This window comes from Formica exsecta, unplaced genomic scaffold, assembly GCF_003651465.1.
Source record: "Formica exsecta isolate Colony F162 unplaced genomic scaffold, ASM365146v1 scaffold120, whole genome shotgun sequence".
Taxonomy (NCBI): domain Eukaryota; kingdom Metazoa; phylum Arthropoda; class Insecta; order Hymenoptera; family Formicidae; genus Formica; species Formica exsecta.
This window is the reverse complement of record NW_021848537.1, coordinates 3407435-3424342: the sequence shown is the minus strand read 5'-3', so window position 1 is coordinate 3424342 and position 16908 is coordinate 3407435. Positions and strand designations below refer to the sequence as shown.

At 36.5% G+C, this 16908-nt stretch overlaps 1 protein-coding gene across 1 annotated transcript in view; it reads left to right on the top strand.

Annotated features, from left to right (window-relative positions):
* LOC115242015 (neuroligin-4, Y-linked-like) overlaps positions 1 to 16908 on the top strand; it is a 211703-nt gene that overhangs the window by 42462 nt on the left and 152333 nt on the right. The window contains exons 2-4 of the mRNA XM_029818020.1: positions 2652 to 2997; positions 5052 to 5454; positions 6318 to 6493. Of these exons, the coding sequence (XP_029673880.1) occupies positions 5204 to 5454; positions 6318 to 6493 (427 nt within the window). The 5' untranslated portion in view covers positions 2652 to 2997; positions 5052 to 5203. The remainder of the gene's footprint in view (positions 1 to 2651; positions 2998 to 5051; positions 5455 to 6317; positions 6494 to 16908) is intronic.

Sequence of the window (16908 nt, the reverse complement as noted above, 5' to 3'; positions counted from 1 at the left end):
GGGGGGGGGGGGGGGGGGGGGGGGGGTGGAACCGAGGTGCTCGAAGGTGGCCCCTTGGGTCCTCTCTTTGCCAGCGTCAGCCCCGAGACGCCGCCGCTTTCTGGCTAGTCAATTTTGCGGCATTGTGCGAGAAATATGGCGGAAATGGAGTTCTTCCGTTGATGTTCCCCGCGACTCCTCCGCGAGATACACCCCCGCCTCTCTCTCTCTCTTTTCTTCCCGTCAATCTCGTAAGAAAGCGCCGGCATATGCCTCACCGGCTCTCGTGAATGGCTTTCCGATGCTCGCGCGCACACCACCGCCGTGTCTTCCTGCGCCTGTCATCCTGTCGCGGTGCATTCTCTTTCAGATGCACCACGACGCACCTGCTATTCTAGCGACTACAGCTGCCACTGGACTATCTACGATAAAACAAAGTTGCGAAGAACAGAAATCGCGTCAAATAAATCGAAGTATAATTTATACTAGAGATATATGCATATATTATAAATAGAGAAAGAATAAATAATAGCAATAAATTATATTTTACGAGAGTATAATATCTCATGTCAATGAATAATAATTATATTTTTATATATAAAATTTTAGATTTGCAGCCATAGATGAATGCGTATTTATCTCGATGAAAATAAAGATTCTCGTGTTCTCTTTAAATTAATTTCCGAAAAAGAAAAATTTCTCAAGCAATTAATTCAGGCAAAAAAAGCCTTTACATTCATTAATCCATCTTAAGAGTAAAAGCCTCCTGCTTCTAAATCCTTATAAGCTATTTTACTTTTAAATTTCTGTGTATTCAAGTTAAAATGCAGAATCTCGCTGACTCGCAATTCGAAACGCAGTTACCCATGTTATTAAATTAAATTAACGCGATTTACGCAATTTTCGCAAACAATAAGATTAAATCGCTGCGAGGTTCTTACCGTATCCGCGACGTTGAAACCGACGATTTGCATCCTAGCGCGAATTAACCAGCAAGCGTGTCGTTAACCGCGGCCGCATATAGTGTCACCGGTTATTCGTCGTCTCGAATACAGTTAGCCGGGATACGCAACGAGTCCGCAGGACGACACTGCACGGTCCAGGATTCCGACTTACGCCGGTAGTCGCGTTTATGTACACCCCGAGAAGTTGGCGAGAGCGGTATCTCCCGACCGGAGACTATTTGTGTTTGCCAAGTAGCAATAATTGTTCCCAGCACTGTGTCCAGACGCTGGCGGCATTCCGCTATCGCTGAAATACTCGGCCACCGCCCCTACGAGAAGGGTTGACCCTCCCTAGAACTCTCATCCGGTGTAATCGAATTCTAGCTTTGTCTTTCTATTCTCAATCGATGCTACTTAAGCTCAAATATTCATGCATAGCAGATTTGCTCTACATTGGCGTTATAAGAGACGCGACAAGATTAAAAAGATTTGAGATTAATTTCCGTGATTGATAGTGTAAAATTTCCATTAAAGATTAAATATATTTTTATAAATTTTGTCATATATGCTTTTCATATATATGTACTATGTTTATTCATTTTTTATTTAAACTTTGGTGACGACAATTTCTATTTGTTTAAAAAATTGGAGCAAGATTTTCTCGAATTTTCTCTTTCTCCTTTTCCCTTTCTCTTTTTTTAATTAAATGGTAGGTTTAGTCCATTTAATTCCCATACATTACAATATACATGCAGGAAAAAAAAGAGATAGGACAGATAAAAGAAAGCAAGAGCATAAACATAAATTGTAGAGATGAGATTGTGAGAAAAAGAGAGAAAGAGAAAAAGAGAGAGAGAGAGAGACAAAGGACAAGGAAAAAGAAAGGTTCGAGAGACTAAATAATGAGAATTGATAATGTAAAGTTACTTTAAGATGCAATGAATTAATGAAGGTGAATTAAGGTTCAATTTGCAATTAAGATGAGTTAAATAAAGTAGAATATAACTGGCTCTGCAGAGCGCTAAATTGAAAGGAAGCAAGCAAGTTTGTGTCTGTTAAGTAAAAGCGCATAAATAAGCCCTTTAGAATCTATATTGTTTTCAATTATTATTTTATAAGTTCTTGTATAAAAATTCTTGCATTTGTGTGAGAGTATTTATTCATATTTAAGCGAAAAAAAAAATTTTCTCAGGCAAAAATAAATTATAAATGTAGAAAGAAATTTCTTTGTACGAGACAGTTTTGAGAAAATTAGATAATTTTTAACATATGTTTACGTTTATATATTTATATATGTGTAATTTTGATTTTGAATTGCAAGCTAATTTATGCACGCAATCTATTTGAAAACCAATTAATTAATTATTAACAAATAGCGATAATGAGCCAAACAATATTATATATACAATATTCTCAACTAATTCAATAATTTAACTAATTAATAAATAATCTTATTCGATAATCTAATTGATTGCCATATGATTATCATAATCTGGTAGCAATAATAACCTATATATATTCTTTTTGCTCCTTAAATAATGATATAATTAAGTATAATAGAAAATATAGTTATCACTTTCTTTTTGTTAATTTCACAATCTAATATATTGCTTCTCTAATATACTATTGGTTAGAATAAAGAGGAAAAAAACACTACACAATTTTATAATATTATATTCTTGCTTGTATTTCCATAAACTAATTATATTCGTCTCTTTTATGTTTCAGGACACTGCGACAAAAAGAAACGAGAATTGATTACAAATTAAATTAAGTATTAGAAAAAAAAAAATCACGTAATTGGTTGCATAAAACAATCGATGACAAGAGGAGGATGTACAGAAATTTCGCAAATTATAAATTGCGGATGTCGCGTTCGAGACATATAATAGTTACAAAACTGATAACTCATTATCAGCAATTAATAATTAACTGTTTTTAACAAACAAGTATATTAAAAAGAAAAAAATGCCAGGAGACATTCTGGATTGAGTCTGTGCCGCTATCGTTTGATAATCCGAGAAGTCCCACAGAGAGACGAAAGGCCTAATCAAAGTCATGATTCGCACAAATGGTAAGTTTTAATTAATATAGAATACATTATATATTATAAAATCGATTAAATTATTGATTTAATCATTAATTGAAGCTATAATTGTTTTTCCAAAAAACAATGAAACAAAATTAAAAATTTAATCTTTGATTAAGAACGATACTGTTTGAAGTTAATTTTATTTAAAATTGATGAAGGAATAAATTATAAGCTTTTTTTTTAATTTAAATTTTTTTGATATATACCGTTTTTGGGATCTACCTTTTTCAAAGAGAATTTTTACTTCGTCTTTAAATCGTAAATCGACGAGATGGATTCGCGGCGAGGAGGTCGCATCATTGATAAGGAAGAGAAATTATCGGGGCGACTGACGGGGCCGAAACAGCTTATCTCCTTTTTCTCCACCACGTGGCTCACGAGGAAAACGTGGCGCCGTTACACAAGGTTGAATTTCCTTCTCCTCGCCAGACCGATAAGTACTGATTTCCATAATGGCTCCACGTACGAGTGCACTCACTTATCCCTTACCCTTTCTAGCGCTTTCCTCAACCTCCCTTTCCATACCCCGTCTCTTTGCAACCCCATTCGTATGTCCTTTCTCTATCCGCTCGTGGAAACTTTGGGTCTTCGTAATCTTATCGCGTAATTCGAATTCAAGACTAGCGATAATCACAACGGGACGTGATTAATTTTTTGATTTTGGCTTTTTATACACGTCAATGTCGCGACGATTTTACGCGATTCGGTGCTGACGGTCTCACTGACAAAATGCCAAATTATTTAAAATTTTCCATGTTTACTCTTTTTCGGCTATTACTAAAATTTTGCTAACCTGGTCACGTGCTTCTTGATGTTGCATAAATATTTTTTTCTTGCTTATTTTTTTCTTAAAAAATTTACAACATATTAATAATATAAAATTATTTCTTATTAAATATATAAAATTAATAATAATATAAAATTTCTTATTAATAATGTAAAATTATTTCTTATTTCTTATTAATTTAAAGTTAAATTTTAATAAAATGTTAAAGCGTGAATACTTAATTAAAGTATAGCTTTCGCAATAATAGTAGATAAATTAGTTCACTTCAAGATAGAGTTGATTCCGCTAAAATACGACCAGTATATGACTTCTAGACGGTGTTTCCTCGCGCTTATCGAAGTCTGTAACTTCACCCTACTCATCCGCTCTTATCCCTCGCTTCTTGTCGCTATTTCCCTTCGGCTATTTTACTTTATCCTCCATCAAAGAGACGAAGCTTTCTGTCGCGAGATTAAAATTCGCCAGTAATCGAAGGACCGATAAAAGGCGTCGTTACGATTGTGCATCCTCAGGATAGCTATTTTCAGAATATCGATTACTCGCATTGAGATGTATATTCGATTACTCGTTCCTTTCTTTATTGAATATCATCGTCATTTTCCGATTGCTGTAACCGCGGTGCATATTAATTAAATATTGATATAGTTAATTGAACGGCCAGGTTAAATAAATACTACTACCAAACCGTATATAGCGAAAACCGCTGCGTCGTGGAAATTAAAACTAACAAAAACACGAAATTAATTGATGCGATCGCGAGTAAGCGAAATAAAGTGCAGCGCTATTGATTGCAACTTTGCTGGTTGCAACTATCTCGAATCGATACTAATTAACAATTATTATCATAAAATTATAATTTCGCTGTTTTGTCTTCTTATATCATTGTCCGTATTCATAGTTTTGTTTACTTGCTGCTCAATTAACTTGAACTTTGCATTACATTTAATTAGAAAGATGTATATATATGTCATTAATAATATCTATTCTAAATATATATAGAAATTTATTACATTAAAGTATTTAATATTGAAAGAGAGAAAACTATTTTTAAAAATATCAGATTAGTCGCAAAGCTTAAAGCTACTTTTCGATAATTTTGTTGGAAAAATTGTCTCTTACGGCAGGAAATTTTATTATTAATAACACCGGCAAATAATTTTGAAAATGACGAAAGATTCCACAGTGTATACAGTATGCGTAATCGATAATGAATGATCTATGGAGCCGCGGCCTATGCGATTATTTCCAGATAGGTTCACCGGGACGGCGGAAACTCGACGGCATCGCGATTAATCGCGCGGGCGTAAATGAGAGACGATCGTCGCGGGACGCGGAGGTGATCCATAGATCGTGTCGGGCGTAATCGGTTGCGGTTAGCGCGGGCGAGAGGTGGGTGGCAAAATGGAACTCTTCCCGGTCCTCATTTACCTGATCGCCCTGCCGCCCGCCCTCTCGCTCTCCATCAAGAGCAAGCTCAATCCGCGGATCGTCCAGACGCGCTACGGCGAGGTGCAGGGTGTCACGAGGTCCTTCGAGTACGCCAAGTATCTCAAGCCCATCGACGTCTACCTCGGAATACCGTACGCCACACCGCCGGTCGGCAGCAACCGCTTTTCCCCGACGAGAGCGCCGAGTCCTTGGGAGGGAGTAAGGTAAAAGGATTTATAATAATTCCGGAGATTTTAGAAAAAATTCTCGATATAATAATATTATATAAAATTAATATTAATTAAAATAAACAGCAATTATATTATATTTAAAGAAAAGGTAGATCAGGTGACCGAAATGATTCGATTCGAGATGAAACTTTGCATGCGAAAGAATTAATCAAGATATTATGTTTGCTTTCTCATTTATTTCCCCAAGTAAATAAATCATTACGAATGCGTGTCGCGCTTATCCGAAAATCCAAAGTTTACTTCCAAAGTCGCGAACGAATTATGCAGAGACTTACGTTAAGGCTAATCAATTTTTAGTTCCGTAGCTGCGAGATTGATCGCATCTATAACTTTCTCGCAGTTTAAGAGGGCAGGTACTTTTCAATTTTATAACAAGCACGATCTTCCCGAGATGCTTCAAATGCCGCGCAGTCTTCGTAACTCGAAGTGTCCGGGAGTATCGCGAGATACACAACATTCTAAAATCATGCCAAGATATTCCTTGACGAATTTTTCGAATGCCAACGTTATATTGCTACTAGATCCATGATCGCATAACTGCCGAGAAATCTCGATTTTTTTACATAAAATAGTATATGTGTGTAATATATATAATAATAGATTAGTTTATCATTAATAAATATAAGATCCAATAAAAAAAGATTATAGCTAAGTATATTATTACAAAATTAGCAAAAGAAGGAAATACTTGTTATAAAATTAAGACGCTTTAGCTTGAAATTTATTCTCGTCGACACAATGTTCGTTCTTATTGAATGCCCTGCGTATTCTATATGCGAAACTTTGACCAGTTCGGTTAGTTGTAACGCACGAACGATTTCCGATTTCCTCTGCAGATTATCGGAATCGGTAAGTCCGGTCTGCCCCCAAAAGCTGCCGGACATTGCAAACGAGCAGGAAGCGCTCGAGCGGATGCCTAAGGGAAGACTAGAGTATTTGAAGAGACTGCTGCCTCATCTGCGCAACCAGAGCGAGGATTGCCTTTATCTGAACATCTACGCACCCGCTATGGGTGAGTACAAATTCTTCTTCGCAATTGATAAGCGATATCGCAATCATCGCACGTACATTTACGACGCGTGTTATCTCCTTTCGTAAATGACGTAAATTTATTTGTCAATAAAAAAAGCAATTTTTATTTTTATTTGAAAATCATGTCCGCTCAAAAAGACAGATTCGACGTGTACCAAGCTCAAAATGTCACACATTCTGTTCTTCACATCGCGCCAAAAGGAAGTGCAAATGGATCGATCGATCAAGCATCGAAACTTCTTTATATGTCGTGCATACATTCTTCACGTTCTGGAGTCACGACTAGAGAGACGATACGCTTCTCAACACTATCTCGAGGGAAGAATTTTGTAACGCGATTTTGTGTGCAGAACTATTCATCCTTGTAACGTATAGGATCCTAAGTCCCTTCAGATTTTTCAGAATATTTGAATAAAAAATTTCTTTGCGCTTTTTAATTTATCCTCTCAAGAGATATTCGAGTAACAAGATCTGCAAACTTTGAAAAATTACAAAATTTAAGACTTTTACTTTTAAAATTAAATCTCAGAATGTTTTAAGAATAGAATGTAGTAGTATGTAGTTTTTAATATAAGAAAATTTAAAAATATTATAAAATTATAAAATTAGATACTTTTTTACGTCATTTAAAAAGGATTTAAATTATTGTGTATTGGACATTTTTTAACGATGTATTTTCTTTATTAAAAAGAATATCATTCTTAAAAATATTGTTTTGTTAACTAAATTATTTTTGCGCGTAGATATAACGAGCCTGATATATCCGCGTCAACGTTTTCGAGGGGAAAAAAACGGAATTTTAGATGAACATTAGCAGATGAAGTAATCCTTGCTAGTCGTCCGAGTTAGTCGCGTTGAATGAATAACGCGACGCCAGATGTTTTGTTCGTTACGTAAAGCCCCGATTAAAAAATGATTTTTAAGATGATTCACTGGAGTCCCAAATTAAATCACTAATCTAAGTTTGAAGGAACTTTTCCACCGAATTGTGGAAAGTCTCGGATGAATTATGACGGTCAGAAATAGATGTCATTGACCTTTACGCGATGCATATATCATTCTTAAAAATATTGTTTTGTTAACTAAATTATTTTTGCGCGTAGATATAACGAGCCTGATATATCCGCGTCAACGTTTTCGAGGGGAAAAAAACGGAATTTTAGATGAACATTAGCAGATGAAGTAATCCTTGCTAGTCGTCCGAGTTAGTCGCGTTGAATGAATAACGCGACGCCAGATGTTTTGTTCGTTACGTAAAGCTCCGATTAAAAAATGATTTTTAAGATGATTCACTGGAGTCCCAAATTAAATCACTAATCTAAGTTTGAAGGAACTTTTCCACCGAATTGTGGAAAGTCTCGGATGAATTATGACGGTCAGAAATAGATGTCATTGACCTTTACGCGATGCATATATATATATAGCTATCTAAAATCGAACTTCCTCGGGATTGTGCGAATTATTCAGCTTTCAACCGGACTAACGTCTAGCGAACTAGACACGCTCCCCAATATTCCCCAGATAGGTCGAGCCACACAATGGGTAATTACTAGATTACTGCGAGATTACTTTTACATCTGTTTTAAACTGTAGAGTTTCCCGAGCCCCAAGTATCACCGTAATATTTAATGCGCATTTTAGTAATTTCTCTTTTACATTAAGGGGATACAGATGTTTATATCTATTTTTAAAATATAAAGATATTTTTGGGATAACATGGTCATATTTGCCATTCAATTTCCGGCTCCGAAATGTCGAGAGGCGCGAAATAGCGAAGAGAGAAGAGAGATTTTCTATTTCGCCAGAGAAAATTCAATGATATACGATTATTGAAACACCATTCACTCCGCTCGACATACGCAAAGACATAAAATGGTTCCCTCGAAATATTTTGTGGGGGTTATGGCAGAAAGAGAAAGTCCGACGAGAGATATAAGGGCGGAAAAAAGAAATTGGGTGACGGCAATAAAAAGGGTTGAAGATGAAGAGGCGCAACAGCGAGGAAACATATTGCGTGTACCTGCCACGGTCTTCGACGTTGCCTCCGCGGCTGGAAACTGAAGAGAGTGACACGGAAAGATTTATCAAATATTTTTCATTTTTTCGACGCGCGCCGCTGACGCTCGACCCGAAATTGCTCGCTCAAATCTCCACGCCATTACAAACTATGTAAAGTTTCGCGAAATTATGGTGCAAACTCTCAAATAGATCCGTAAATTCTCTCTAGTTTTTATCTGAGATTGTTATAATTGTTCCATAATGTATTTAAGTTAGTTTAAATACATTGATTTGCTAGAATATCGAAAAAAATAAACAAAAACATTACATGCAAAAATTTATTTTTGTTTTTTAGTACACGCTGATTAAATTATAATTTGATGTTGAATAAGTTTACTCGTGCTCTTTTGGAAAAATTTTCACGATGATCTGCTTCCATAATTTCTTCCTTTAATACAAAATATCAAATACCCATCTCCTCATCTAAAATTACAAAGCGAATAAAAGTTATATATTATTACAAGATTATTTTAATCATTTATTTATTGCAATTACAATAGTTAGCGATTAAGCTAATGTCTAGTAGACCAACTTCCCGCTCGATAACAGCTTGCGAAGTAATAATTCTGAATCTCGAACTGTGCGTTCTCATGATTGGCTCCGAGAAAGTGTCATCCCCGGGCAACCCCGAAGGGGACACATTTCCTTCGGCGCGAGTATTGTCTCTCCCGGATTCTTACGTAATGGAAATTTCTATCGAAAGTTCAGATCCGGTTAATGCACGGCGTTGTCGGCGCTTGTGCCCTTCTCCCCCGCCGCGGCTAAATTCGGGGGAAAGTTTCCGTTTTCCTTGGAAGACTCGCAATTACACGGCCGCCTGCACTCACAATTCCGAAGACGATAGGTAAAGCCCGGTATCGAACGTATGGCGGAAGCGGAAGAGGAAGAAGAAGGCGAAGAAAGGAGGAGAGGAAGAAGGCGATGAGTTTTCGAGGCGCGAACTAATAATCGAATCCACCAACTTCGCGGAATTTGTTTCAACTCTCGGAATACTTTGGAATAAGACTCTACTCCCCCGTCTCTCTCGTCTCGTATCTCGCAAGTATCATCCGGTAAGGAGTGTGGGTGCGTGTCTTCTCGCTCTTTTTAAGCGAAAATACGGCTTCGTGAAAATGATTTGTTCGTCTCGCGCAGAAGATAAAGAGTCTCTTTTTCTCGAGATACCTCGAGACTCGATCGCGGTTTTCATAAATATCGATATAATCGACACGATCCGTCCGATTGTACAACTCAAGATCGAGTCGAATTTCTAAAGAGATACGATTGAATAAATCTTGAGCGATTCGAGGGCGCAGATAAAAGATTAAAGGAGAGATTCCGCGACGCCTCGCCAAAAATATTTCTCAGATATATTTTACGGCACATTTTGCAGAAATAACTTTGCGACATTATACTCGCGTGTAGGTCACGAAAGGAAAACGACAGGAAATTTAATGCGGCAAGCCGAGGGAAATCTCACGATCCTTGCACATCCTTCCTCTCCCCCATCAATGAAAGAGAACGTCACGAGTGCGGAGTGCGCATTCGCTCAACTTCCGGCCAGAAAAGGCATTACTAATAGCTCTCGTCGCTGTGATTAATGACGCCGAAGTGCTGCCCCGTTTAATCGTTTTATTAATTACGCCGGATTACGAAGGTCATCGTCTCCACATGGAGACTGCAATTTATTATGCGCGATGTTGCGATTGAAACGACTGATATAAGCGTGTGCATATCGCGGCAAGCGTACAAAGATTTTTAAAGCTCTTTGTATAAAATTAGTAATACATATAATAAATAATAATAATCTCTTTTATAAAAAAATAAAATCTCCCGACTAAATTTTTTCTTTTAAATTAATTCCGATTATATTCAATTTTTCTCTTTCTCTTCCTTTCTATCTGAAAATAATGAAAAATTAATCTAGCCTTTCCGTGTTTTGCTCAAATCTAAATAAAGGACGTTACTACTTCCTTGGGTGAGCCAAATGTCCCGCAAATTAAAAATTCAACGAGAGCAAACGAAATTTTCCGCTGATATAAGAGAATACTGCTGTATTTAATTTTACATCAGAGAGATTAAAATACCTGAACGGCTCGAAAGGTTTCCTTTGCCGGCTGCTCATCTCGAAAGGACAGTATAATAAGAAAGAATATCTAGGATCATTTCTCCGGAACTCTGGACAGTTTCACGATACAATTTTAAAGTCGACGTTCTCGTCTTGCTTCGCTGCATAATTCAGGAAGTTCCGCGAACAGGAGACGGCAGGATAAAGCAGTGGGGATCGATTCGCTGCTGATTTAATTATCTTTTAATGAAAGCCGAGATTCTCTGGCCCGATGTTGTAATTTTACACCGCGTTCACGAACTGCGCAAGCCCGGAATATAAATGATAATTAAGGTCTGCCAGATGGACTGTTGTGTTGCGTTATTCCGGCCGATATAACCAAAATACGCCGTAGCTAAGTGAGGTCTGACAGACTTGTTAACTTCACTAGATTTATTGCTGCTTTCCATCTCCAGATTGCTTGTCATAGCTTCTTGCGGATTTGTTAATTCAATTAATCTTGCCACGAATTTTAAGAAAGTACAACGCTTCCATATAATTCTAATTTAATCGAAAATTTTGAAATTGCTGCAAAGATTTATAAAAATACATTTTAATCCTCTCAAGAGAAACAATAAAATTGAAGAATAGATTTATTGAAGAATAAATAATGGATGAGAAGAATCTTTATCTACATTATTAAATTAGATTTTTATTACCGATATTGTTAATAAATAAGCTAAATAAAATAAAAGACTTTATTTATTTATCTCAGTCGGGATATTTTTCCTCGATTGGAGAATAATCTATGTAAGATTTGCTAATGCCAAAAATTAATAATTCTTTGAAACCGTGAAATATCCCAAGTGCAAAACTCGATGCGGGAAACCAAATTGAGACTCTAAACCACTCTAAACATAAGATGTGGTTCAAGGAACGAAACCAGTAATACATCCACAATGTGACGCACTGAAGCAGAACTATTTTAATTGAACGAGTGAAACTACTTTAATTAAGGACAACTATTCTCCGTTGGAAAGGCGAATTTTCCTTCGACACCGGAGAGCAAAGACAACTACATTTCACCCGGACACTCGGTGATGTTACCAGACATTCGGGTAAGCACGGGCGTGAATCTCGCGCGAGCAGGGATAGTTTCCGAATGATTTTGCGCAAATTAGCGGCAGCTAATGGGCGTAATGGCATCCTTTCATGCGCAAAGGATCACATCCTCGCGCCGCTAAAGTAATTAATTATCCGTGGAGTTATCAATAGCGCGACCGTCGCTTGCGTCCTGCAGTATAGATCAGCTTGTTTCGTATTCTCCTGGCTCGTTATTTTCATTAAATCCGTCATAAAATACGAAGAGGCGGATTCTCCGCTTTGCTCTGAATCGTATAAATCGATTCTAAATGTTTCGCGTCCTCTCTTTGCTCACCGGAGAAATTACAGTTTTACGATTACAGCTTCGAAGATTTAAAAAGCGAAAAGCTCAACCATATATCTGAGCGCATATATCTCAAAAAATCTGATAGTCAGCCCGACATTTCACTTAAATATTATTAAAGTGGATTTTGGAACATTAAAATTCTTCAAATATTTACAAAATTTTACGAAACACTCCACACCTTTCTGATAATTTAAAATCCTTAGTTTAAATCCGTAGTTTAAATCTTGAAATATTTCAATATATTCAGTGTTGAATCATAGATATTGTACAGATTTTCACTATGGTACAATTAACGGAGATTGTAATCGATTAGAAGCGCGCAAACATATTTCCGGCACAAACGTGGTGGCGTAATCGGACTTGTCACTACTGGCAACATCGATTCTGTCCTTCGTTGCTAAGCAATAATTCTCTGCTATCGCTCGCGACCTCTCGAGCAGAACACTAATTCGTCTCCTCCGTCCTGCCGACCCCTCGTCCGTTCTGTACTTCCGGATTTCAATTTCCACCATGTCTGCCATTATGCGCATGATCCGATCAAACTGAACGTCAATGCAATATAAGCTAACGATAAATATAATTTACAGATAATAAACAAAGGTAGAAAAAAGATGATTTATTTCTTTTGCTTGCTTAAAAGAATTTATAAAAAAAAATATATTATAGAGAATAATGAAGAAAAATTGTTGTTTACGAAGACATTAATGTGAAAAAAAAAATTGTAAAATGTTTTTATTCTCTCCATTTTTTACTCTCAAAATTTTTATTTTAATTAGATAGAAGCAAAAATTAATTAGATCGTTTCTCTGTACATATGTACATTCGTGCATCTTCGAATTTCAGGAAACTGGCGGTGTTTCTTACTGCTAGTGATTACTTGCGAGTTTGGGGCGGATCGACTTCTTGTCCAGCATGTTCTAATCGCTTTCTTAATGAATCCTTCTTAATTATACCGCCTGCAGCTGAAAGGAGCACAGGTGCAATCATTTATCTCGTAATAGCGGCATAACTCACGCGAGTGAACGTCGCGTGGTCGGCCTGCGCGTCGGTTCGCGACGTCCTCGTCGTCTTCTCAAAGGGCCCTCCAACTCGGTCCTTCGACCCTCTCTTCTTTTACCGGAGTAACCCGAGTAACGCATGGGCTTTGCGGATTAATTAAGAATAATTAAATTTCCTCTGCGTCCGATGAAAAATTTAATTTAGAGTTTTTCAAACTCCTCTCCGCGAGAACGCTCCCCCGATCTTGATTTTTTCGTCCTAAGAAAAATTGCAGTAGATCAAAGATCTCTCACCGTTTTCTCGCAAGACTAAAGCCGCATAGTTATTGTTTTCATCTACCGATAATTAAATTTCTTTCGGCCGGCAAATCACGGAGCTTCTTAAATCTAACTCGTTTAACCGATAATCCCCCCGCAATTTCTTTCTCCTAAAGGCTATTATAAAAGGCACCATTATGTTTTTGCCCTTCGCCCTGTCAGCCTAAATTAACGGACCCTTTTTTAATAAGAAAAGAGAAATAGTTTATGATTTAAAAACAGATTGCGTTTTAAAGACAATTTTGGAAAAGAAAACATGATTTAAATAGTAAATCTGTTATCTCAAAATGAAGTAAAAACTTATCACTCACTGTCCGATACGCAGCAGCGGAATTGATGACATTGAAGCTACGTTGATCTGTAACATACAAATATAAAATCCAAATTATAGCAGCGCCAAAAGTAATTAATATTTTAAAAAATTGTTATCGTACGCACTGAATATATTCTATTCAATGCATACAATAATAAAAAGATATATTTTATATAAAGAAATATTTTTATAAATTCTGAAAAATAATTATTTTTTTAAAACAAAGAAAATGTACAGAATTTATATAAAAATACAGAATATAAATATCTAACAGTATAAATATAAAAATTCAATTGTCTTTATTTATGATAAAATGTAATTAAAAAAAAAATACATGAAAATATTCTAAGCTTTATACATCTGCAGTAATTTTGCCAAATAAGTGAATGCAAATATGAAGCTGGTAATAAACAAGAACTTTTATTTAATTCTTTCCCTTGTTACCCATTATTTGTCTATATCGCAAATTTGATGTGCATTATAAAATTTACGACTGATGCATTTTCACGGCACGCCCTATTTTCGTCGATGATTTCATCATATTAATTATGCCGTGTATTTTCCATTGTTTATTAATAATGCATATTGGCGGTGGCGCGCGAGCGCGCATTTTCGGATGAACTGTTGCTTCGCGCGTGTGTAGTCGTCAATTATGTGCAGTTATTAATTATACCGACGTCGAATATTAAAATTCTGATTAAAACGCCGATTACCTGTCGCACACGCATGTCGTCGTATAAAAGCTCCCGAATATTAGTAAAGTGCATTACATTAGAACACACACTATAAATGAATGTCGAATAATTGCAACAATAACAGATTATATCGCCCGCATGTATAGTTGTATCATTCATTAGATCTTTTAAAGTCAATTTTAATTAAAAGAGATGTAAGATTGAAGCAAACTAAATTTTTTGTTACAAATTTTGTTAAACTCGATAACTGTTTATAATAATAAATAACGTTACAAATTAGCAAAGTGTTTCTCTAGAATTTGACAAATAGTTATAATTGCAATAATTAAAAAATACTCGTTGTTGGAATAAATATGAAAAAGAATTACGATATTAAACAATGATATTAACGGCAAGCGACATTTTTTCCAAACAACTGCATCGCTATCTATGATCATAAACATCGTTATATTAAATATAATTTACAAGCTAAAATATGTGTAATAAAATCTGATTCATATGAATTAATATAATGGATGGTAGAATAAAAAATATGCAAAATAAAATAGCAGAATAAATTTAAAGATAATTTTAATTATTTTTAATTTATAATAATTCCTTTTAGCACCAAGAAAAAAGATATAATCAAATTATAATTTTAAATATGTATTATAACAGAGTTAGCTATTTAAGCACAGTACCTCAAAAAAGTATTTTGTTTAATGCTCGCTGCTTTATAATGTTTCTATTCCTGATTTAAAATCTTTTTTCTCCAGTAAAGTTGTATCTTTAAAGAAAATAATTTTAAATGATATTGTCAATGAGTTTCTATTTTTACCAAACATATCCTTGCGTAAATTGATGACATTCTTATAGTGAGTTCGCCATTGTTGGCGCACAAAAAGCTTTCGGACTATTTCACTTACAGCACGGCATAAGGATTATCTTTTTATGGTGGACGCTGTGAATTATGAAATATATATTTCCACGATTTTCTCTTCCTTTCTCTGCGAGGCATTTTCGTGAAACTCGGAGCACGTACGTGCTAGTGAAAAGCATGTCATGCTGACTCCTTCCCATTAGCTCCTCAACACATCCGACGGAAAGTGCAATGCCGGTTTCTGTTTCCGGATTTAAACCGCCTATGTATGTGTGTATGTATTTGTGTGCTTATCAAAAACTTTATTCTTTTACTTGAAACTCCCAAATAAGCTTTACAATTTTAAGAATTTCTTAAAATAATAAGGAAAGCAAGATTTTTTAGCATTATGTGTCATCAATTGACAAGAATAATTTCTTTTAAATTAAAATCTAATTAATAAGTTTAAAGCGATATTTGAATAAAATAAAACATTTGTTGAACCCATGCAGGAATGAAAATTTCTATTCTTTGCGAATATTCTACGACGCGAGTCGATACAAACACATCAGTTCTTGAAGATTAAATGACTTTTAAAAAATGCATGGATTCCTCGAAAAAGAACGAGGCCCGTTCACGTGGTGTAGTAGATACTGTAATTCCGCGGAAGCATTATATCTCGTCTTAAGCGCTTCCGTTTGATTGATCGACGAGCAAACCACAGTCGGCGTCGGGGCGCCGAAGTGATCGATCGCCCTCGTCTTCGACACAATCGCGAATCCCCGCGGGTCGTTTCCCCGTTTCCCCGCGATGAATCGCTTCACCAAGTAATTCACGCGTATAAAACTAGCGCGCGATCACGATTAGACGTGCGAAATCTCCGGATCCTTGGATTTCCTAATCCACCGTATTTTCTGGTGGCTCGGATCTCGTGGACGAAACTGAGGCAATTTGAAATGGAATGATTTTGATGGGATTTTCCGTAAACGAGAGATGAAATGTTATTTTTATAGAGATGAGAAGGCAGAGAAAATGAATCATGATTCTGAAGCTCGCAAAGCTCGCAAAACTCGCAAATAAAAAATCGAAAAAGTAAAACGATAAATTTGACGTAAAAGAAGCTCTATTTACAATTTTTAAAATATTTTAGAATAAAATAAAAAAAAACATAGATTCTCTGAGCACTCTTAGAAATTGATTGTCAAGTTGATGGATATAATTTTAAATTATAGATTATAGAGATCGTTTGTGTACCGAAACTTTGCTTTCCATGAAACTGAACTTGGTCATCCCAGACGCGAGTTCTAAGACTCGCTTGTACGCGCTGGTCCTGCGTTTGACTGTGAAATATGGCGCCACACCTTCTCTCGCAGATCGGGCAAGTATTGTCACCCGGCGGCGTTGTCTCGCGATTTTTCTCGCGCCGTTCTGGTTGCGAGGAAGGATACCCCACCCCCTATTTCCGGGACGACAGCCGACGACAGTATTTACACAAGTGCGCGATTCGTATGATCTACGCCTGGCTGGTTCCCCGCAAATACGGGCACGACGAGACCCGAGACGTGGGCCAAAACTTTCCCACCGATTCGGTTAAGTGCTCAAAACAGTTGCCAACATCGACCACCCGCCACCCCTCGAGACCCCGGAGTCGGAAGGACGTAAAAAGGCGGGACGGGAGGGCAAAGTCGTCCAGGCAAAG